This window comes from Hippocampus zosterae, chromosome 5 (genome assembly GCF_025434085.1).
Source record: "Hippocampus zosterae strain Florida chromosome 5, ASM2543408v3, whole genome shotgun sequence".
In the NCBI taxonomy this organism is placed as follows: Eukaryota; Metazoa; Chordata; class Actinopteri; order Syngnathiformes; family Syngnathidae; genus Hippocampus; species Hippocampus zosterae.
Window position 1 is genome coordinate 24,761,830 of NC_067455.1, and position 23,660 is coordinate 24,785,489.

At 42.0% G+C, this 23,660-nt stretch overlaps 1 protein-coding gene across 1 annotated transcript; it reads right to left on the reverse strand.

Moving 5' to 3' along the window:
• Nucleotides 1–9,218: 9,218 nt before the first annotated feature.
• On the reverse strand, nucleotides 9,219–21,498 carry LOC127600271 (double-strand-break repair protein rad21 homolog A-like). The gene is made up of 14 exons (XM_052064719.1): nucleotides 21,331–21,498; nucleotides 19,359–19,546; nucleotides 19,144–19,273; nucleotides 18,968–19,067; nucleotides 18,715–18,821; nucleotides 18,398–18,595; nucleotides 18,188–18,313; nucleotides 17,922–18,047; nucleotides 17,319–17,542; nucleotides 15,478–15,631; nucleotides 15,247–15,392; nucleotides 14,972–15,160; nucleotides 10,267–10,350; nucleotides 9,219–10,084 (listed from the first exon to the last, which is right to left on the reverse strand). Exons 2-14 carry the CDS (start codon nucleotides 19,500–19,502, stop codon nucleotides 9,893–9,895), a joined length of 1,920 nt encoding a protein of 639 aa, XP_051920679.1. The 5' UTR covers nucleotides 19,503–19,546; nucleotides 21,331–21,498; the 3' UTR covers nucleotides 9,219–9,892.
• Between the last annotated feature and the right edge of the window lie 2,162 nt (nucleotides 21,499–23,660).

Genomic DNA, 23,660 nt, shown 5'->3' on the forward strand with positions numbered 1-23,660 from the left:
TCAGGCCTAGTGCAGGTCATGATATATATGAGGCTGCCCAGCATTGCTCTGCATTTCCTCTGATCGGTTTTGTCCCCTACTGGAGACAGGTCACATTTGATTTCACTTGGAGTGGCTCTTGCTTTGCATTCGGACATGCCAAACTTTTCCAATATTTTCTCAATATATCTGGATTGGTTTAATGTGATTGAGCCCACATTTTGCTTGAAATCAATCCCTATGAAATGAGTGAGGCATCCGAGGTCTTTCATCCTAAACTTACTCTTGAGTTTCTCTTTGATCTTGCATAAACACCTCCCATTGCTGGCAGCCACAATGATATCATCGACCCACACTAACAAAATTACTTTTTCTTTGTCAGACATTTTGGTGTAGATACAGTGGTCTGCTTGACTCTGTACAAACTCGTTCGCAAGTAAAAACTCATGGAGCATCATGTTCCAATTTCTCCCAGACTGTTTGAGGCCATATATGGATTTGTTTAACTTAAACACAAGTTGTACACCATCATTTTGTTTCACACAAAAACCTTCATGTTGATCCATGTATAGTTCGCAGTCAATAGGTGCATGTAAGTATGCTGCCTTCACGTCCATTTGGTTTAAGAGCAAGTCATACTGTGCTGCAAGCTGCATCAGTAGTCGCAGTGATGTCAGATTAGCGGTCGGCGAAAACGTCTCAAAATAGTCAAGTCCTTCTCTCTGACTGTACCCTTTGGCTACATATCTCGCTTTATATGTTTCATTGCCTTTGTCATCCTCCTTTAAAGCGTACACCCACCTTCCCCCCACTGTCTGTCTACCCTTCGGTAATGGCACAAGGGTGAAAGTGTCGCTCTCTTTAAAAGAAGTCATCTCATCCATCATAGCCATTCTCCACTTATCTGACTTTGGCGATGCCATTGCCTCGGAGAATGTTTGTGGCAATTCCACCGTTGCTCTATAGCAGTAATCAATTGTGATCTCATTGTCTTCTACTCCACATTCATAATCCTCTAAATATTTTGGTGTCTTCCTTTCTCTAGCAGAAGTACGAGGAGTCTCAGTATCATTGTTTGGGTCCGTGTCGCAGTCAGGTTTAAGCTCTAGTTCTGTGTCAAAATCTTTTTCTGCATATTCTGTCTGTGACCGACTTGCTTTAGGCATAGTTACCCACTCTACATAGTGATCCTCCAGTTGAGTCTTCTCAGTCTGCGTCTCACTCTCAGTCACGGTCTTTGTGATGAAGTGGACCTGTCTGTGTTTCTGAACCTTGTTTTTCTCTGGAAAATAGATTAAATAAGCAGGTGAATGACAGTCAAAACCAACAAAGATCCCCCTTTTGCCCTTTGGATCTAGCTTTTTTTTGTTTTGTTCATAGACCATGCATTCTGAACCAAACTTTTTCATTTTTGACAAATCTGGCCGTTTTCCTGTGAAAAGGAAATAAGGAGTCTCCCCTGTTCTTTCGCAGTAACACCTATTCCGTATAACTGCTGCTGTTCTGGCTGCATATGGCCATAGCTCTTTGGGTAAGCCTGATTCTATCAGCATACACATCACCATCTCAAACAATGTGCGCCAGTTCCTCTCTGCTGTCCCATTTTGATGTGGGGAGTAGGGCGCTGATCTCTCATGTTTTATCACATTATCTCGAAGCAGAGATTGATACTCTTTTGAAACAAACTCTGTCCCATTATCCGATCTCATTCGCTTTACTTTACCATATGGTGCTGTGTCTGCCAAGAACTGCTTTGTAGCTTCAACTGCCATGTTTTTGTTCCTGAGAAAGTATACAAAAACAGCTCCAGAAAAGTCATCAGTAAAAGTGATGGCATATTTGTACCCGTCGAATGACTCTGGGTCAATAGGCCCACCTAGATCTGTATGTACCAGCCCTAATGGCTCTTTAGCTCTCGCATCACTTTTCCTGTTTCTATTCTGGGTGAATTTCCCTTGAATACAGGTTTCACACTGGTTAGGTCTAGTTTGTCACCGATTTTCATACCTTCTACTATAGCTTCAAGCTTAGCAATATCACCATAGTTACAATGGCCCATTATCTCATGCCATGTGTTCATGTTTAAAGATACATTGCAGGAGTCCTCACTGAATGCAAAATTTTCTGTGACAATGTCAAGATAGTACATTCGGTCCTTTACATTCATCAGAATCAGAATCAGAATCATCTTTATTGGCCAAGTATGTAGAACACACAAGGAATTTGTCTCCGGTATAACACGCTGCACTAGTATCATCGTAAACAACAAAATCATTGAACCATTTTAGAGTATACCAGTAGTTTTGTAGTACCATTTTGTGGTGGAAGAAGAGTGACTATGTCAGTGACTGTTTAAGGAGTTAATGGCTAGAGGGAAGAAGCTGTTTAAGTGTCTACTGGATTTGGTGCGCATGGATCTGTAGCGTCTGCCTGAGGGGAGTGGCTGAAAAAGATGGTGGGCAGGGTGCGGGGGATCCAGGAGGATTTTCCGTGCCCTTGTCTTGATTCTTGCAGTGTGCAAGTCCTCAAGAGTGGGTAGGGCGGTGCCAACGATTTTTTCTGCCGTCCTAACTGTCCGTTGACGTCGGATTTTGTCTTTTTTTGTGGCGGCCCCAAACCAAACCGTGATGGAAGAACACAGGATTGATTCGATGACTGCCGTGTAGAACTGTCGTAGCACCTCCTGTGGCAGGCCATGCTTCCTCAGCAGCCCCAGGAAGTACATCCGCTGCCGGGCCCTTTTCAGGATGGAGATGGTGTTGACTTCCCACTTCATGTCCTGGGAGACTGTGATTCCCAGGAACTTGAAGGTCTCGACGGTTGACACAGGGCAGTTGGATAGTGTGAGGGGCAACTGAGGAGAAGAATGTTTCCTGAAGTCCACGATCATCTCTACAGTCTTGAGCGTGTTCAGCCCGAGGTTGTGTCGGCCGCACCAGAGCTCCAGCTGCTCCACTTGTTGGCGGTACGCAGACTCGTCGACGTCTTTGATGAGACCGATGACCGTAGTGTCGTCTGCGAACTTTATGAGTTTGACAGCTGGATCTGTTGAGGTGCAATCGTTTGTGTAGAGAGAGAAGAGCAGTGGCGAGAGGACACATCCCTGTGGGGCTCCAGTGCTGGTGGTGCGTATTGATGATGTTGTTGTCCGTCCCGTTAGGAAGCTGAGGATCCACTGGCAGATCGCAGGGGACACACCGAGGTGGAGTAGTTTGGGGGTGAGGAGTTCCGGGATGATGGTGTTGAACGCAGAGCTGAAATCCACAAACAGAATCCTTGCGTAGGTCCCTGTGCTGTCGAGGTGCTTGAGGATGTAGTGCAGACCTATGTTGACTGCGTCTTCCACAGACCTGTTTGCCCGGTAGGCAAACTGGAGATCTTGCATATTGTCCCATCTGAAAGGATCATTTTGTTGTTATTTTTCTCAAAGTTGAACTTCGCTCCTTTCGAAGTTGCTGCTTCCACTGAAAGGATATTCTGCGGGTATCCCGGGATGAGGAGTGCATTTGTGATCTTGAGGCTCACTCCTCGTCCACTGCTGTCGGCCAGCTTGATTTGTGCGTCCCCCTTCTTCTCGACACTTCCGGTGATCCGTCTCCCATCAGCCAGGTGCATGATGTGATCTTTAGGCCGGAAACTCTCATCAAATCGGGTGAATGCGTTCTTGTCGGTGATGATGTGGGCAGAATCACCGCTGTCCACGAGTAGTCCATATTGTTGCGCTCCATTGGGTCGCCATTCACTCACCCGGAGCAATACTGTTTCCTCTTCTTCCCTCGAAGATTTGGCTTGGTCTCTCCCACGAAAAACCTTTTCCGCATCGTCCATAACTGCAGCCACTTTGTTGTTCTTATCAGCATTTGTCCTTCGCTTGTGTTGTTTCTTATCCTTACTCATGCAGTCTCTTGCTTTATGCCCCACTTTTTCACAAATAAAGCATTCTCCATTGAAGACGTATTTTTTGTCTTTTTCTTTGGGCTTCGGCTTGAATGACTTGACACACACACACAAACACACACACACACACGCACACGCACACACGCGCTGCAGTTAAGGGAAGGGGGAGGGGTTAGAGAAGAGACACACAGCAGCACACTGAGCAGCACGCGAACAAGACAGACAAGGAGACGAGAGAGCTAGTTAGTGAAAAAAAAAACACGGTGGAAAGTGGAAAGGTGAGAAAATGGATAGGAAACGCAGTGAAATATGGACTCATTTCAATTTAATTGATAGTTCAAAGGCAGCGTTAAGACTGTGCAAGATTAAAATATCCCATAGATCAGGCTCCACAAATAACCTGCACAGGCACATCAGAAATGTCCACCCATCAGTACAATCTGAAGAGAAAAGACAAGCAAGGGAACCAGCTATTAATGAAGGTGCTAGTGTGTCTGCAACTGTTGATGAGGAACTGGTTAAAATGATTGCCAGGGATTTTCATCCATTTTGTGTTGGCTGTGTGTTGTCGCAACATCTGTCCCCTCGGAGAGAATCTTCTCCAAAACAGGGCAAATATTAACAGAGAGGAGAAAGAGAATCAACCCCTCAAAGCTGAGGCACTTGGTTTTTCTTCATACCAATCTTCGCTAAAGACAAGCTAAAACCTTTACCTGGATGCTGCTTTTTTTTCTTTTTGTTTCACAAATTTTAATTTATAATTTGTTGTGTGGTATTCAGAGCTTACTTATGTTGATTTACTGTAAATAGTTAAAAGCTTATAAATATACACATTCAGCGATTGGAACTTTTTGACGACCTTGTTTTGAGATGGGTCTTTGAACTTTGTTTTTATTTTTTTAGCACTCCATGTTGAGTATGTTCAGAAGAATAGAAAATAAAGTCATAGTAATAAATATAATAATAATATTTGATAAAATGTCTATTTTTTGCATTAGTACTTCATTTTACACATAATATTATGTTATTTTTGGTATTAAATTAATTTAAGCAACAAAAAAACTGAGGAGCAATTTGGGAGCCGAAAGAGCCGGCTTTTTTAGGGAGCCTATCCAAAAGAGCCGGCTCTCTAAAAGGAGCCGGAATTCCCATCACTACTCGAGAGTGACCGCCCAAGAAAACGTAAATGAACGATGACTTCATGACACTCAGAAAAGCAAACACTAATGCGCCAAACAGAAAATCAAGAGAGGAAATCACAAGATAAATTCTATGGGGGGCGGGGGGTTGTGAACAAACAACAAAGGAACAAACAACTCCGAGACAGTCCAGTCTCCTACAAAAGGAAAGATGTTATTAGCCAAGTCTTGTGTCGCTATGAATCAACACCTTACGAAGTCCGACAGAGCACGAAAGCAACGCATTCTCGCCATACGTTATACGTACTCTACTCTTCACAAGCATTTGCTCTGGAGCTAATTTAACCCAATTGCGTTCACACGTGCAAATTTACACCGGTGCTGCTTTGCAAACGAGCATTTGCTGCGGAGCAAATATTTGATCCGGATTGATTTGAATTTGGTCCGGAATAAGCTCTTTTCCGGGGCTACGCCGGAGCTAATTTGCACGTGTGAACGCTCTACTGGGGCAGCCCCGGTGCAGCACCGGACCAAATCTTGCCGTGTGAACAGCCCTTATGTGTGTATAACTGCTCCAAGGGAAACATTTTCATGTAAAATTGAGCATCGAAATTGTTATTTCAGTAAATATTTGCATTTTGCACATAGAAAACTGATTCCTGATTCCATGTTGATGAGAGTGTTAAAATGGGGAAAAATAGGACAAAAATATATAAAAGGGAATTCAGAAACGATCAAAAATGCAGGAGTAATCACGATTAATTTTTTTGTGAATTTGAGTTAATGATGACAGTTTCATTCATTCATTCATCTTCCTAACCGCTTGATCCTCACTAGGGGGTGCTGGAGCCTATCCCAGCTGTCTCCGGGCAGTAGGCGGGGGACACCCTGAATCGGTTGCCAGCCAATCGCAGGGCACACAGAGACGAACAACCATCCGCACTCACACTCACACCTAGGGACAATTTAGAGTGTTCAATCAGCCTGCCATGCATATTTTTGGAATGTGGGAGGAAACCGGAGCACCCGGAGAAAACCTACGCAGGCCCGGGGAGAACATGCAAACTCCACACAGGGAGGGCAAATTGTGTGTCACGCCTAAACTAAAGGACTTATGCACACATTTCAACATGTATTTAGTTCAGGATGACCCCCTGAAGCCTAAATGAACATTAATTTGACTACACAACTCATTCCTATGAAGATACTTTCAAACGCAAAAAACGTGCTCAACTCGGCCTGAAAATGCATTTAAAGCAATAAAAACTCAAATTGTGTGTCACGCCTAAACCAAAGGACTTATGCACACATTTCAACATGTATTTAGTTCAGGATAATCCCCTGAAGCCTAAATCACAATTAATTTGATCACACAACTCATTCCTATGAAGATACATTGAAACTCCGAAAACGTGCTCAACTCGGCCTGAAAATGCATTTAAAGCAATAAAAACTGAAATTGAGTGATACGCCTAAACCAAAGGACTTATGCACACATTTCAACATGTATTTAGTTCAGGATGACCCCCTGAAGCCTAAATGAGCATTAAGTTGACCACACAACTCATTCCTATGAAGGTAAATTCCAAGTAAAAAAACGTGCTCAACTCGGCCTGAAAATGCATTTAAAGCAATAAAAACTCAAATTGTGTGTCACGCCTAAACCAAAGGACTTATGCACACACTTCAACATGTATTTTGTTCAGGATGACCCCCTGAAGCCTAAATCACCATTAATTTGATCACACAACTCATTCCTATGAAGATAAATTCAAACTCAAAAAACATGCTCAACTCAGCCTGAAAATGCATTTATAGCAATAAAAATTCAAATTGAGTGTTAGGCCTAAACCAAAGGACTTATGCACACATTTCAACATGTATTTAATTCAGGTTGACCTCCTGAAGCCTAAATGAGCATTAATTTGACTACACAAATCATTCCTATGAAGATACATTCAAACTCAAAAATCGTGCTCAACTCGGCCTGAAAATCCATTTTAAGCAATAAAAACTCATATTGAGTGTCACGCCTAAACCAAAGGAGTTATGCAGACATTTCAACATGTATTTAGTTCAGGATGACCTCTTGAAGCCGAACTCTCTTTTAATTTGATCACACAACTCATTCCTATGAAGATACATTCAAACTCAAAAAACGTGCTCAACCCGGCCTGAAAATGCATTTATAGCAATAAAAATTCAAATTGAGTGTTACGCCTAAACCAAAGGACTTATGCACACATTTCAACATGTATTTAGTTCAGGTTGACCTCCTGAAGCCTAAATGAGCATTAATTTGACTACACAACTTTAGCGCGTTATTATCGGCATTAATTTAAATGAATTTTAACGGGACTAAATGTTTTCTCGCGAGATTAACGCGGCACACGTCACAGCAGATGTTACGTTGCTCTATAAATAAACCAGAAACAAAACCACGCACATGTCTGTTTTGCCAACCACGGCAGCGCGAGACACCAAAAGCGGATACTTAAGAGTTTATGAATGGAAAGTTTCCTTTTTAAAAGTTGCCAGATAGTTCCACTGACAAGACCAAAGTTACCTGGATATTTTGCAGTCGTAAACTAAGCTATCATCATAGCACGTCGAGTCTGAAATACCACTTAATGGCCAAGCACACAGCTGATGTGAGTACTCCGCCCCTTGTCTAAGACAGACAGCTATGGATAATTTCAAAGTGAAGAAAATGGATAACACGACGAAGAACAAATTTGCTGAAGCCATAGATAAATGTATGGCTACTGCATGCAAACCTGTCAACATTGTCCACAGCTCGACTCAAGCTCAAATCATTCGCATCTAACGACTCCACTACGGATTGCCAGCGAAAGCTTCCATTACAAGCTATGAACAGAAATTGTACATACCGGAGAAGGCTAAGGTACACCAAGCGGGAGAAGACACTGTTTTGGGAGAGAAATAAGAGACTAGGTTGATGAGCCTCTGGTGAATAAAGAGCAGGCATTCTGTTGAGTTCGATGTATGCCACTTACACGATTGTTACTTGTTTGGAACTATTTTGTGTCGAAGGTTACCATGGTCCGTGCCCATATAAATACAGTAATGGGGTGGAGCTTCTCGGTGTGTGTGTATATATATATATAAGATATCCTTTATTTGTCCCACAATGGGGAAATTTACAGCCTCCAGCAGCAAGAATGTATGTAGAAAGAAGAGAAAAAAAAAAGAAAAAAAACAACAACAAACATCTTTCAATTAAATACAATATGAACACAAATGGATAAATCGCAGTACTATTTACAATTTTCCTTCACATCATTTACTTATTATTATTATTATGATTGTTATTTTTTATTCATCAGCCTGACAGCAGTCGGTAGGAACGAGCGTCGGTATCTCTCCTTCTTGCAGCGCGGGTGTAACAGTCTCTGGCTGAAGGAGCTACCAAGTGCTATATATACTGTATATATATACAGTATGTGTGTGTGTGTGTGTGTGTATGCATACACTATATAGTTTTTTCATATAATTTCAAATGTCAAAAACTGTTTGTGTCTCCCAGTTTCATATTTTCCATGGAAACCAGGTCGAAATGACTCCAAGTGTAAATGGTTGCTGACCCCTGGGCTCGTGTCATCACTTGGGGCACTGTGCCCTCTAGAAGCGCAGCTTGAGCAGAGAACAATTCACATCAATGTTTAAGGCAGCTAAAAAAAAGACATCCAGGACATCCGTTTCGGGTCATCCTCAAGGGAGAAATCAGGGGGAGGAAAACATTTTCCAGGACAACTCATGCTTTTCCAGAACAATTTTTTTCTAATTTTCCATGACTGGAAAATTGGTCAGTCATTTTAGGTTTTCCAAGATCTATGGGAACACTGTATGTGAGCTTTGTGATATGTTGGTGACCAGTTCAAAATTTACACCGCCTTGTGCCCAGGGTCAACTGGGATACGGTCCCGGTCACCCAAGACCCTTGTTAGAAAAACTGATATGGTAACTTGACAGGCATATTTATGAAAGTTAGCTTTTTTCCAAACATTTTTATGTGTAAAATGTGGTTTCTCCAGTGTATCTTTTCATGTTACGGAAAACAAAAATTTGTCACTTAGATTAGAATACATATCGACGATGTTCTGAATGCATTTGCAGTAAGACATTTAAGGTGAGGAATACCATCAGTTTAAAATAAATTTAAAAAAATACATAGCAATGGTGTACGTAAAACATTTTTATTTCCAACCTTTACAGATATATCACTAGAGATTACTCAAAGACTAAAAAGTTGGGACACTGTACGTATTTGTAACAAGTACATTTTCTAGTTACATAATGCAAAAAAGTGTACAAGCATAAAAGCAAAAAAAAAAAAAAAAAGGAAAAAACTGACAAACAGCCTGATTTTTATAACAAATATATCCGGCCAAAGGGAAACATTTTTGGACAAATGTACTGGTATTGTGTGGGGGGAAAACAAGTGCAACAAGGAGGTGGAGAGGTTACACTTTTGAGGAATAAAACAGTACCGTTCCATATGTACAGAGCCATTGCAATATTTCACACGGAAACAATGGGGTATCTTAAAAAGTTGTAATATTTCCAGGGCTAGAGGTTGACTGTATGAAGATTCATGGAGAAGCAATTTAACGTTAAAACTGAATCAAAGTATACAAATTGGTGATGGAGACATGTTTCTTTATACATGTAAATGTGAACATTCCTTTGTTTGAACTCAGTGAATACTGCATGATTCCACTAAAAATAGAGTAAAATCATTTGCAAACATCCTAAAATCTTCCCCACCAGCCCCAAACTTCCTCTTGGGGTCAAATAAAAGAAAAAGCCTTGGCAAGCAGTGTTTTCTGTTTTAACCCCTCTCACCCCCCAAATGTCTAAATAAGGTGGAATCGTGGTCCAGCGGTGGCGATGATGTCGCTGTAAGGCTCTGTCTGGGTGACTTCGATAGCTTGCTGCTTCTTGAGGACCAGGAAACTGTAGAACTTAGCGGCCGCCTGCTTCTTGTTGTTGTTCCGGCACAAATCAAGCAGGCTGACAGACTCTGCTCCGGTCTTTGCCATGACGCGCTGCATGGATGATCAGAAGTTAGCCTAGTCATCATCACAACTTCCGCGCAGGTAGAGGATACAGCCATTATATCCAAAATGAAAACGAGCATTGGGGTGTGCACAATAAACAGACGTTGACCAATCAAATTTAATTTATTAAAAGGTTATAAAGATGACTTGAACTAGCCAAGAATTTGTACCTGAAGCCCATGCAGCATCTGTTGAGTTCTCTTGTTCCATCGCTTCTCTTCCTGGTCCTGGTCTCCAGCCTGACCTTCTTCATCCTGAATAAGAAAACAAAATGTGCCGGTTGTTTCACCCCCCCCTTTCTCTTTCGTATTTCATCGTAGTTTTACATGAAAAACAAAATAAAAATAAAATCCATCTGTGTGTAGCATTTGAATTATTGTATGGAGAGCATACACTACAGCTTCTCATTGAAGCAGAGTATTTTCCAGAACACAGGGACTTCTCATTCAGGTGATTTTTCTTTGGTCGGTTTCTTTTCCAATTCATTTGTTGATTTTCAAGGTGTGTATCGCCTCCATTTGAAATCAGCTGATAAGGATGTGTAACACACCATCATGTGACACTTTGAAGAAGCTGAAAGACTTCCACCGAAACATATCAGGTAAATCAAGGAACCAAGAAGTTCAATTATAAGTAAGAGAGAATGAACTTTAGTCAGTTATTACGCAAAATTTATGGAGAGGCATCCGTCAAGGACTTTCGCCGCCTGGAAAAATTAACCAGGAAACGGGCACGCAACAGAAATCAGCCGAGATTCAACCTGCGCTGCTGAGATGATATCAGACCGGCTTGTCTCAGCATCAAGAACCCGATCCAAACCAGGAACGCAGAGCGGATGATAAAAGTGTCAAAGAGCCAGTACGGTGCACAACAAGTCAATTTGGCAACATCAAGAGCAAATTTCAGGGGCAAATGGAACAGTTCAAAGATTGGTTTCCCCTCTACATGATAACAAAACCAAATGGACAGTTAGTGTATTGTATGCTGTGTAACTAACAGGGATTTACCGTCACATAAACCCGACTCATCCGCAAACTGGACAGATTAACACACAAACTACAACAGACTCATTACACGGGAAAAGAAGACAGTATCACAGAACGCACTATACAGTATACGTATACAGAACGCAGCACACTCGCAAAAGGACTCAACGATGCCATCACACCCAGCCCCGTATCACATGACGATTTCGTTTTGGCAATGAAACTTTTCTTTTTAAATGGCCAAACCACCACCTAGCAATATTACGAAGGAGAAAACAAAGACAAAACAAATACATCACAATTTTTCCAGCAGACAAAGGCAGAACAACAGTTATTATGGACACAGAACAAAACAAACAGCAAATGCTACAGGCACTGGATGTCGACCCTTAAAAGGTACTGAGAAAAAAAAGATCCAACAGAAGACGAAAAATAAACCTAAGGCACGACCTCAAACCACTCCTCAATGACAACAAAATAAACAGTCATGAATACATCAAACATCATTAACCACAACCAACATCATCATCTCCAGAATCTGATCTAAGGCGCACCAAAGTTACATAAATGTGGTACTCCTTAACAACTTAAAAACAAAAACCCGAAAACCTGTCTGAGATCAAGGAACCAACAAGTTGCCTGGACTCGGGTCACCGGGGCCCTGTACTTGAGCTAGGTTTTGTTGTTTTGTAGTTTCATTGAAGTAATCATTAATTTACGTTTTTTGGAGGCGGTCATGAACACCTCGAGTCGAACGGAAGAACAGAAGGCATGGAGAGATGGACAAAGACGTACCTGTAGCTCCATCTAGTGGATGTATTGTAGATTGTGGCTTATAGTGCAGTGCGTGCAATATAGGAAAACAATTAAAATATAGGCCATTATTTGAAGGGGCACCTCATAATCCAGTGCGCCTTTTAGTGCGGAAAATACGGTATCTGTACACTGTCAGGAAGAAGTCAAGCGAAGCACAGTAACAATTGTTTGTGCAATGCAAGACAGTAACACGCCGCGAAGAACTTCAAAATAAATCTTTCCTTAACAAATAATAATAATCGAGCGCTGCAAAGTTATTGACACCCAACACTCCCGAAAACTGTTTGCTGCACTATAATTACCCAAAGAACCCAGAAGATGGCAACAAATTACTATATTTGTCTAAATGACCCTCCTCAATTTGAGTGTAGAACAAAGATTCTAGCATATGACACTAAAGCAATCTTATGATAACTGTGGTGCATCGTACACTCTATACAACTGCATACATTCATCTTCAAGTACTTCATAGTTTGAAGTTTGAACTTCATTGCTGAAGCGAATTGAGGGGCTCCGTTTCAACAGAAGCATTGTTATGCCGCCATCACGAGGCATTTTAGTGCCAGGAAACTATGTGGGAATGAGTCAAGGAGTTTCATATCGGAAAAAAAAGCATGGTTTGAATGGGATCCTCTATTGACTTTTATATTATTGCTAGCAATGTATTAAAAACGAAGCATGTTTTCTATTTAAACATACAATGTGTGTAATTATTTTTGTTGGGCATATACATTAACAGTAAACTCCAACAGCTTAACGCATCGCTTGCGACATGGTGCATTCGGGGGGCTTTCATAATGTCGGAAATGAAAACATTTTAAAGATCGAGAGAAGCCAGAATTGAAATGATGATTGAAATTTCGATGAATAGTCCAGCCCTACAACATCCATGAATTCCACCCACAAGCTTTAGAGAAGTATTTCCTACAATGGTACCGTATATTTGGTAACATTAAAATAATCTGGTAAAAATCACCAAACTCCATACAACAACAACAAAAAAGTTAAAGAATGGCTCTTACACAGCTGCAAATAGATTCTCATTGTTCATCCCAAAAGAACAATGTGTTCTCCAACCTCACATTAATATAACATCTCACAGTACCGTATTTTCACTTCGGTTTTGGTTTCTGAGAACCCCCGAAAATAAATTCTACAAAGAGACACGCCTACGAAGCTCAGTTCAAACTTCAAGCCATTGGTTATGCTTTTGGCATGCGTGCTCATCTCACAGCAGCGGTGAAAAACCAAGTCAAGCAAATGAACTCCTGACCTTGCCGTTATTCCCGGAGGCTTGACTAATGAACTCCAACCGCGTGACGTCCACTTACACGCCCACCCTTGCCTGTCCTCCTCTCTCCGTCCCTCACCCCCCCCCCACCCATATATGTATATATACACGCCCACCCTCCACCGATTGGCCGACTTCTTTGCCGCATGCCTGCCCACAGTCACTTCCGCCTTTTCTCTATATAAACAGCGTGTCGGCCATCAGTCAGGTTTTGGAACTCGGCGCATACACAAGACGCTCCGCATCATAAGGTGTCCTGTCCATTTTGGAGAAAATTTAAGACTTTTAATGGCGCCTTATAGTTGTGAAAATACAGTATATACAGGGTGTTTCTTGGAGAGCTCCAAAAACAAACATACAGTTTGCAACTCAGACGTTCTACGTAGATGGCTGCATTGTTGGGCTTGGAAAACAGCCTGCCAATGTCACAGTGCCAGGGTTGTTTTCTGCATTCAAAATTGCATGGTGACCGCCTGCAGCCAGACCAATTGATACAGCTCAACACAGTGTCAAGTTCCAGCGGTGCTGATTGAGGGATTGATGTCTCTCTTCAGCAACTTTGTATTTCAATTGCAGTTGCAGCATTACGCCACTTTGCAGGTGCTATAGCAACATCAGTGCTCAGGAAAGACCTGAAGCAACGGCTCACATCCTCCTTCACCAAGCTACGGAACGCCTTCATGTACTGTGCACACACAGGTCAAGTGCCGCCCCAAAATACACCGGAAACCCTGGATGCACAATAAATATTGGAATGACGACGTCTTATTTAATTATTTTTATTTATAGTGCAGAAAATATGGTATATATTAAGGAGGCGAGTTTGGAGGGCTGTGGGATTTCTAGTGTAAAAAAAGGGGGCTGGGGTGAGGTTTAATGCATGTTTGTTCACTGTATACATCCCCTAACAGTAGATTATTAAAAATGAGCTTTTGAAAAATCCCTCTCTGGCCCCAAATTCAGCTTTCAACTTGATTTTTATCCATAAAACCTTAAAAAAAAGAAGAAAAAACGGTCGTGGTTATGACAATGCTCTGAAAGTCAACAAAGACAGCTGCGCTGTCCAGAAAGGTAATGTGCAGATAGGAGCCATGGGCTAAAACAATGCAGTCTAATTTCACCAGTGTCATTGTGGGCGCTTGGCGACCAACCTTTTAGCACTGTTGACTTTTGTGGGCTATTAAACCACTCGTGGAGTACGGTTTGGACTTCCGAGCCACCGTTCTCTTCTAAAACAGGAGATGTCATGCTTCAGCATACTCTGATAGAAGGATATCAGGACACAACCCTTACTTCTGATTTATACCACTTCTGCCTCAAATTGAAGCAGGAAAAACCCTGCAGTGCCACGAGGTGAGTTTATCACCACTCTTAAATTTTAATAGATATTATAACCCCCCCCCCCCCCAAAAAAAACACAAAATCAAATAAGCACAATTCAGTGCTTACACCTTTCCAATATGAATGCTATTTGGATACAGTGCATGTTACATGCACATTCATTTCATGAGGGAGTTGAAGTGAGGCTACATTCACATCTTGCTAGCAGCTTAAAAATAGCAAACTCCACCTTTTAAATTTACTGATTAAAAATCCAACCTAATTGTGTTGTGATTTCTATCACATTGGAAATAAAATCAAGCCTGAAGCTCCAAAAGGGGCCTGATTCTCTCTACCAGACTCTTAATTCTGCAGTTATCTGATGAATCGTAAGATGGACAGTGCCCCTTTCTCGCTTGTTCTGCTATTTTCGTCACATGACGGAAATAGAAAACAACTAACCTCTTCTTCGTCGCTGTCGTCCTTCTTGTCTTTGCTCTTCTCTCCAAGAAGGTCCAGTTCAGGAACGAGCTGCGTGAGGTTGACGGTGGTCTCCTCTGGGGGTAGTTCGACCTGCGACATGTCTAGCCTCTGAGCCAAGACTGAGCGGTCCGGCAGCTGTTGTGACTGCTGGTGTTCTAAGGTAGCCACCTGAAAGAAAACGGGGCCAATCAGTGGCCGATAGAAGGCTGGGTTCTACCCAAGTAAAAAATGTCAAGAAATGTTGTAGAACTCACAGGCACGGCACTCTCCTTCTCGAGGGTCTTGCGTTTCACACCACGAGGGGTGGATGGAGGAGGCATGACAGTCTCATCCAGTGTTGTCCTGCTGCCTTCCATTGCAGAAGCAGCCAGCATACTGGGTTCTTCCATGATAGTCTGATCTATATGATGAATGAGGGAAAGTGTTGCTGACCAGCTGTATTTGTTAACATGCTACATTTGAATTGTCAAATGAAGTGCTCTTACCAATAACATCTCGGTGCTGACCCATAATCTCTTCTCTGGGCACCTCTGGGTTCTCCAACTCTTTGAGGAATTCATCTAAACTGTCTGCTTCACCACCTTTTCGCCTCTTCCTGAGCTCATCTGGCACCAGAGGCGTCAGGCACCGTGTGAACATCTAAGATTTAAGTGTAGAGAGGAGATTAGAAACATCAACTGTTGAACAAAGGATCATTTAAAAAAAATAATAATAAATCGACCTCATAGTCAGACGGGTGGTCAACAAAATAATAAATAGCTCTGATAAATTATGCGACAAAACAATTTTCAGTATTCCAAAAAAAGCACATGAGGCAGTGAAACGGGACAGGGGGGGGGGGAAAAAATCACTTTCTCATTGCACTCTTAAATCTCACTACCTGTGCAGCACACCAATGAAAGATTAAACTTGAATAATTCCCATTAAACTGGACAACTCGTGCAAAAGGGATTACCGTATTTTCACGACTATAAGGCGCCATTAAAAGTCTTAAATTTTCTCCAAAATGGACAGGACGCCTTATGGTGCGGAGCGTCCTTTATATGCGCCGAGTTCCAAAATCTGACTGACAGCCGACACGCTGTTTATATAGAGAAAAGGCGGAAGTGACTGTGAAAGAAGTCCGCAAATGGTGAAGGGTGGGCGTGTAAGTGTACGCCTCAAGCCAGTACCAACACTTGTATAGCGTGTGGCAATGTGCATTGTTGCAAAACAACTCCGGTTTTGGTTTCTAAGAACCCCTGAAAATAAATTTGACAAAAAGACACGCATACGAAGCTCAGTTCAAACTTAAAGCCACCGGTTATGCTTTTGGCATGCGTGCCCATCTCACAGCAGCGGTGAAAAAACAAGTCAAGCAAATGAGCTTGCCGTTATTCCCGGAGGCTTGACTAAAGAACTCCAACCGCTGGACATTGGCATCAACCGGGCGTTCAAAGTAAAGTTGCAAACGGCATGGGAACAATGGATGATCGGTGGCAAACACAACTTTACAAAGAGTGAGAGGCAGCGCTTGGCGAGTTACGCCACAATACGCAACAACGAGAGAGAATGCGGCGTTTTTGATGGATTACGGTACTTGCACAATTGTTCAATTCTTTCTACACACACACGCGCTGCCACCATGTTTCGCTCTGTTCTTTACTTTCAAATGTGGGAAAGCTTCACACGAGAGAAATGTTGACTTTGCTGTTGCTACTCCTTCTTTCCGCTCGGCAATGCGTAGCAACTCACACTAGCATGTGATGCATTCAATGACAACTGAGATGTGCAGTCCTCTGCTTCTGATACAGAGGATGAGGACTTTGATGGATTTCTGGGTGATGATTGATCAAAAAACGTGAGAACATTGTACGATGGCTAAATAAAATACACCCGAACTCAGTTCTGCTTTCGTTGCCTTTTTAAAAACGTGTTTTTATCTTATCTGTATGTCTTGGCATGCTACCGTCTGCTTCAAGCTAACGTGTTAGAGTGCGCGCATGCATGCCGTATGTTTAAGCTGGCATATGTTTTACCACTGTAAAACTGCGGCCATTAGTACGATGCGTCCTGTGTATGTGTAAAATACAGAAATGTCACCCATTAATGAGACTGCGGCCATTAGTACGATGCGTCGAATAGTCGTGAAAATACGGTATTTGCTTCTGGCAAACGACAGTTGGCCTGTTCTCAAACACATTGGGTGATAAGTGTTCGGTGTAAATGCTCATTCAAGACAATTTTTGAAAACCCGGAAACCGTACAAGACTGTACGACACCCACCCAAAAATCTGAACCAGCCCCTCTAATACAGTGGATAATTAAAATACCCAACATTCATTACCTTGAGCAGCCTGGCATTCCAGAGAGGCTGAGCTGGAAGAGAGAAGAGCTTCTCCACTCCTCCGGTCTCTTTCCACATCATCAGCTTTTTAGTAGGAGGGGCAAGGTCCAGGGTGGTCACAATATCAGAGTAGTCGGAGAGTTGGGCTCTGATGGTTTTACTGTCCAACTCCTTCACACTGTCCACAATCAGCTTCCTCTTGCGTTTGGCCTTTGTCTCTTTCACTGAAGAGGAGTTCAAATGCAATAATAATAACAACCATTATTATTATTATTGTAAAATGTTGTAGGGTCACCAGTGTTGTTACATGCAATGGTGACAGAACAGTATGAACATTTTCAATTAAACTTCCAATGAAACTAATTTAAAAAGTCATACAAAATGGAAATTTAATTACGCACCACAATATGGTTAAAGCAATGAGTCAGTGATTAAAAAAAAAAAATTAAAAAGTACAGCGTAATCGTTAGCTACAAGAGAAGAGACTTGACTGCCAAGTAAGTGTAGTAGGTCTCTCTAAATAAGTTGACCAGTGTCCTGAGAAGCTCGACTGCAAATAAATGGGCACAAAAAAAAAAAAAACATCTAAAAAAAATTTCTAACCAGTGATGTCAATGGGCTCCAGTGCAAATGCTTCCTCCTCATTATGAACAAGAGTAGTTTGTTCAGTCTGGTCAACCATAGCTGGCAGTGGCTCTGCCGGCCCGGACTCTGGGCTGTCTGGACCCGCTAGACACACAAGATATAAAACGGGAAATTTAATTTAGCCCAGGTGTTCCTGTTGATGTTATTGCATAGAGCAACTCAGATTTCCAAAGTCATTTGAGGCAATGTAAAAACAATCTTGATCTTATGCAGCAAGTACTTACGTGACTGAAGGTTGTCAAAATCATCCTCGTCATCTCCATGATCTGTAGGCATCATGACGCTTGCAGTGATGGCTGGAGGGTCATCAAAAATGCCACCACCATCTTCGGAGCTCAGCAGCTTATCCACTGAAACAACACAAATCATTTGAGGATCGCCACTTTGATATAAAAACTAAGAGGTGATACTAGGGATAGCTTTGAAGAACTCACCTAACATCCCTCCGTCGCTGTTGCCCATGGAGGCATCACCAAAGTCATCATACTCCATGTGGTTGGATTTATCGGGAAGATTAGCTGGACCAGGCTCAGGCTCGAGCAAAAGGTTAGAGGCTGTGGCACCATGCATGATATCCTCCTCGAACGTGCTGGCATCGCGCATCATCTCCCGGTCGTCCATGCCAAAATCAGCTGAGGAGAACAACAGGTTATTCTAAATATGACTAGAGTCGCGTTCCACTGAAAGAAAAAAGACAAGATGTTTCTGTATCATGACTTTTAAAGATTGGTGCATCACTCTTATGACTTACCAAAATCATTGTCTTGCAAAAGGCTGAGATTGCCAACATCCTCCCTCATGGTGATCTCCTCAACTCTGCTCTGATTCAGAGTGAACTGCTGGGCCACGTCAATGTCACTGTGTAAAGGACACAGAAGAGAGTGATCCTTATGTTGCATAATGAATGGAGGAGAGACATAAATTCTTAGAATATCCGCATTCATATCTTTTTTTTTCCCCTAAGGTGTGACAAGGTTAATTCTGAGCAGTAGACTTGAACGTACTCCAAATCAGGAAGCGGCTGGTCAAAATCATGAAACTCTTCAGGTAAGGTGATGGCATTGTATGCTGCCTCTCTGTTTTCCTCAGGTAAATCTACCACGCCTGTACACAAATAATGCGCTCCAAGTCAGAAAACGGTACAAAGAGCAAATTATTCGATCAATGGATGCCACCATACCTGGCCTGAAAGCCATTTTGATTTTGATAAAGGCTTCATTACAATCGGCCAGCAGGTATTTGGCCTTCCTGTGGTAGATTCTCACCACCCCAAGAAGCAAATGACCTGATGTACGCAACGCCATCTTCACCTAGGAGCACAACACAAAATATATGTAGCAGAGATTTCAAAAAAGGCCTTTAACCAAACAAACAAGTGTACTTTCTTGTTGTTACCTTGGGTGAGATGATGCTCTCCACACTGCTCTCCAAGTTGCATTCGAACACATGAGCCTTGGTCAGCTTTTTGTCCCAGTGAGCCGCCAGCCAAATCTTGGCCAGCGGCCCACGTTTACTGAGGACAAAGTGGGCGTAGAACATTGCCCTGGTTCTACTGTGTCACACACACAATGGCGTAGGCTCACCTGGAGAATAAAACGAAGCTATATTTTGTATACGGTCATTGCAACATATATGGTCCAGCCGGTGTTATTGGGAACTACTCTGATTTCCATGGTGTATAAGCATAGCAATGAATTCACGTCAGGCAAGTCAAACTTTCAGAGCACATGCTTCAAAATCAAAATAAGACATGAATGATAGTTCTAATTAAGAAGGTGATTTAGTCATTTGAATTGAATGGTAAAAACAACCTAAGGACTAAGTATGAGGGATGTAACGATATCCAAATGTCATATTATAAGATGAGGATATTGTGGTTAGGTTGACAACATAAAAAAGCTTACAATGTATAAAAATTTACAATATTGTACAAAAAATGCTCATTATACTGGGGGGAAAGAAGCACAATATTGTGTTTATGTACATAAAATCAGTGACGAAGAAGAAATAGGCTTGGCCTGTCATTTTGTTGTCATGTGTGGGCCAGAAAAGTATCATGCTTTATGTACCGTAGTTCGCAATATATGCGTTACCCTGATGAAGGTGAAAACATGTTTGGATGGAGATGCACTGCTTTAACATGACGACACTGCGGCAATTTTAATACATGATGTTGCAGTTATTATTACATCCTTACCTAGTATGCCATCGAGTCCAATAAAACTCAAGAGATACCTGCACAACACGTTAATGCATTCAATTGTTCAGGAGTTGCCAAAACATATGATGTGCTTACGAGCAGCCTGAAACCTTCTGTTATTTATATTTGAGCATCTTAAAATTTGATTTTACATTGCCAACCGTTGACCACAGTTGATCATCTTTTTTCTCCAAATAAGCGGAAAAAATACCAACTCAATTAACTTTGTTTGAAACTCTATTTGAAATGTGTTCGACACCGGTCATTGTTAGCATAATAAGGACGCAGATGTGAATTACTTTGACAAATCCAGTCCAAACTGTTCCAAGTTCTGACAATCCAGAATGTGCTCGTTCAATTTCCAGCTAATGTATCCATCCATCCATTTTATCATTTGTATCCTTACAAGGGTAGCAGTCATGCTGGAGCCTATCTCAGCTGTCTACGGGCAGTTGGCGGGGTACACCCTGAAATGGTTGCCAGCCAATCACACATAAACGAGCAACCATTCACGCTCACAATCACACATCCAGACAACTTAGAATGTTCCATTAATCTGCCATGTACGTTTTTGCAATGTGAGAGGAAATCGGAGTACCCGGAGAAACCCCACGCAGGCACGGGGAGAACGTGCAAACTCCACACAGGATGGCCGGAGCCGGAATTGAACCATCCACCTCTCCACCGGAGCAGACGTGCTAACCAGTCTCCCACGGAGCCGCCTTACAAATGATTTAATCGTTCAAATTAACAACATGCGTGCAATTGGTGCAGAGAGTTTCATAAAGGTTCATAGTTTTAAAAAGGAGTGTAACAGTAAAACGAAGATGCAGAGAATCGCGGCATAGACTGACAATCTAAATTGGCCGCCAGTGAGCATTAGCATTGATGACAATAACTATCGATGTGTGCTACGCATTTTCAGTAAGGTCATTCCGACATCTTCCCAGAAGTAAATAGTGCATTTATTGGTAACACCACTATTCGGAAACAACCGTCTGCTATCCTTGCAAGCTTATGCTCTCGCACAACTCAAGTGTTAGCTGGTGGCTATCCACTCGAAGCACCGCGAAGGCCAGAGCAAATTGCCACGGCCGTGCTAGCTTACTTAGCTAAAAAAAATACATGAGACAATACGCAACCAACTGTAAATGCAAACCTACTTACCGACGGCACACCACTTTATGTTGAAGTTCCACAGATTATGTTACTTCTCCCAGCGAATTTCCCCCTGTTGTACTCATTAAAACAGTAAAGATGGCGCCAGTCGCCTTCCTCCCGCTCACCGCTGCCCTTTTAAAATCCACAGGATGTTTACAGTCAAATATGGCGGAGGAGGAGTTTCCTGAGCGGGAGGCAACGCGCAATGAGCACCTACGGCCGATAGAAGGCTCTGTCGTACAATGTCCTTAGTGAAGACGTGAAGAGGAAACAAATATATAATAAATGAACAAAAACAGGCACAAAGGTACTCGCACTCTGCATCACAGTGGAAGGACGCTAGTGCAGGTACCTGTGTAAAACAAAAACAAACAAATAATAAATAGTAAAATGTATATAAAAATACAGACCCAGAGATTACAATCAAATTGACACTATGCACGACAGTTAATGACGGATTTCCGACAATTTAACTATTGCAACAGCGAATCGACGAAGGTAGTCTTGTCCGGGTTTCACCTTGTTTCTACTTGCTCAGTTCCCCGGCGAGTCACACTAAGTTGCGCTCACCCCGCCATCCTTGCGAGGCACCGGGCGATGAGGCGACGTCGGCCTTTCCGTCACGAGGCTCCGTGGCAACATCCTCATCCTGCAGTTAGAAATATATGCCGGTCATGTTTATTGTTCTATTATTTGTATGTATTTTGTTTTCATAAATTCAAATTAGTTGCATCCGTACCGTTGAACGTGACAATAAAGGCTTTGTATTCTATTTTGTGGTTGTTTTTGTGGCCTCTCAACAAAGTTGGGTTGAGCATGTCAAAATAAGATCTGCAAGTCTATGTTCACACGATATGCGTGTACTGTAAATCAGAAAATGGCTCATTAAATGAAATACGGTGCTTTGATCACTTCACTCACCTTGGATAACTGGAGCAAATAAGGTAACACGTCATTTGTGGTCACTTGACGTCACTGTATCAGATCGTGAGTATATTTTAAAGACTTCGACGCTATCACTATGCGTTGGACGAGCGACCCGAAATTACCACGCCTTCGGAGCCCAAATCCATACGTGGTACGTGTATCGACTCCATTCATGGCCTGTTCTGATGTTCTGCTTTATTTGTGATGCTGTGTGCCATCGGGGGCGTGGTCTCGTGAGTGACATCAGGAGCAAGAGTCAGCGGGTTGGCTGGATACCACGGATTCAGCGCGTGAGTAAATGTGGGCGAATTTATACGTGTACGATGGAAATGTAATACATTTGTCGTTGAAAAAAAACCTTGTAGGTTTACAAAATAGTTTTGTTTTTGTGACAGAAAAACAAGTTGCAATTGACAAAAAATGCTTCTATGGCTGTATGAATCAAATTTACCTGTTAAAAAGAATACATGTATTTCTAGGTGAAGCAAAAACTATTTATAGGTTTGGAAAATAATTTTGTAGTTGAAGCAAAATTAAACTCGTACTTTTGTGAAAACAAATATTTCTCCCTGTAGAAATGACAAGTTACAGTCGAACAAGTCACCACAAAGAGTCAGGAAGTGTTTTTGCTGTTGCTGTCCGGAAATGTGACTTTTGCACCAAGAGAGAGACAGACAGACAGAAAGAAATATTTAGTCTGCTTTTTTTGTTAGTTTTTTTTTTTTTTGCTGTACTTTCTCACTCTGAAACTAATTTAAAAAAATCTACGAACAAAATCATTTTCTTTTGTGTAGTCGTTATACTACAGTATATACAGAAATTGACCTGTGTGAAACCATAGGTACAGTTAATAGTAATGCCAAGCTTGGAAGAAATGCAACCATCAGATGTATGAAATATACAAACTAGATGTCGATTGCACTCATCCAAAATTACCAAGCAGGACAACCCGATGTTGCCTCAGCACGACCCAAATTGCAAAACCGGTCAAGAGAAAATAGGATTTGTCTCTTAGGCGACAGTATTTTGCACAGTAAGAGGCTGCCAGCTGAGCATGTAATCATTCAGCAGCAGCAGGGGCCTGTGTCACAGCACAGGGATTTCCGCAACGTAACTGTGGCACAACTCAGCCATCAAAATAATCTGACACGGTATTTGTATTCATTTGGATTTGGAGTTTATTTGTTGCAATGGCACACTGCGTAACTGAATGTGGAACAAGGACCAAGGTCATGCCATAGAAACATAACTTTGCTGCTGTGAATCTGGAATTTCTCCATTGCGAGACTAATAAAGGTTTTCTTATAATCAATAGCAGTTAAAAGTAAATACAGCTTGTCTACTGTGACTTTTCATCAAAGTACCGGTAATTCCTTTCTCATTTGTGATCCAACATCAATCCATGCTTT

Bases quoted from the DNA above. Each gene is read 5' to 3' on its own strand.
- LOC127600271 (XM_052064719.1), bottom strand. From the start codon at position 19,502: ATGTTCTACGCCCACTTTGTCCTCAGTAAACGTGGGCCGCTGGCCAAG. The intron at 18,048-18,187 runs GTAAGTACTTGC...TTGTGTGTCTAG, and splicing joins TTTTGACAACCTTCAGTCAC to CGGGTCCAGACAGCCCAGAG. The intron at 17,543-17,921 runs GTTAGAAATTTT...ACTCCTCTTCAG, and splicing joins GGAGCCCATTGACATCACTG to TGAAAGAGACAAAGGCCAAA.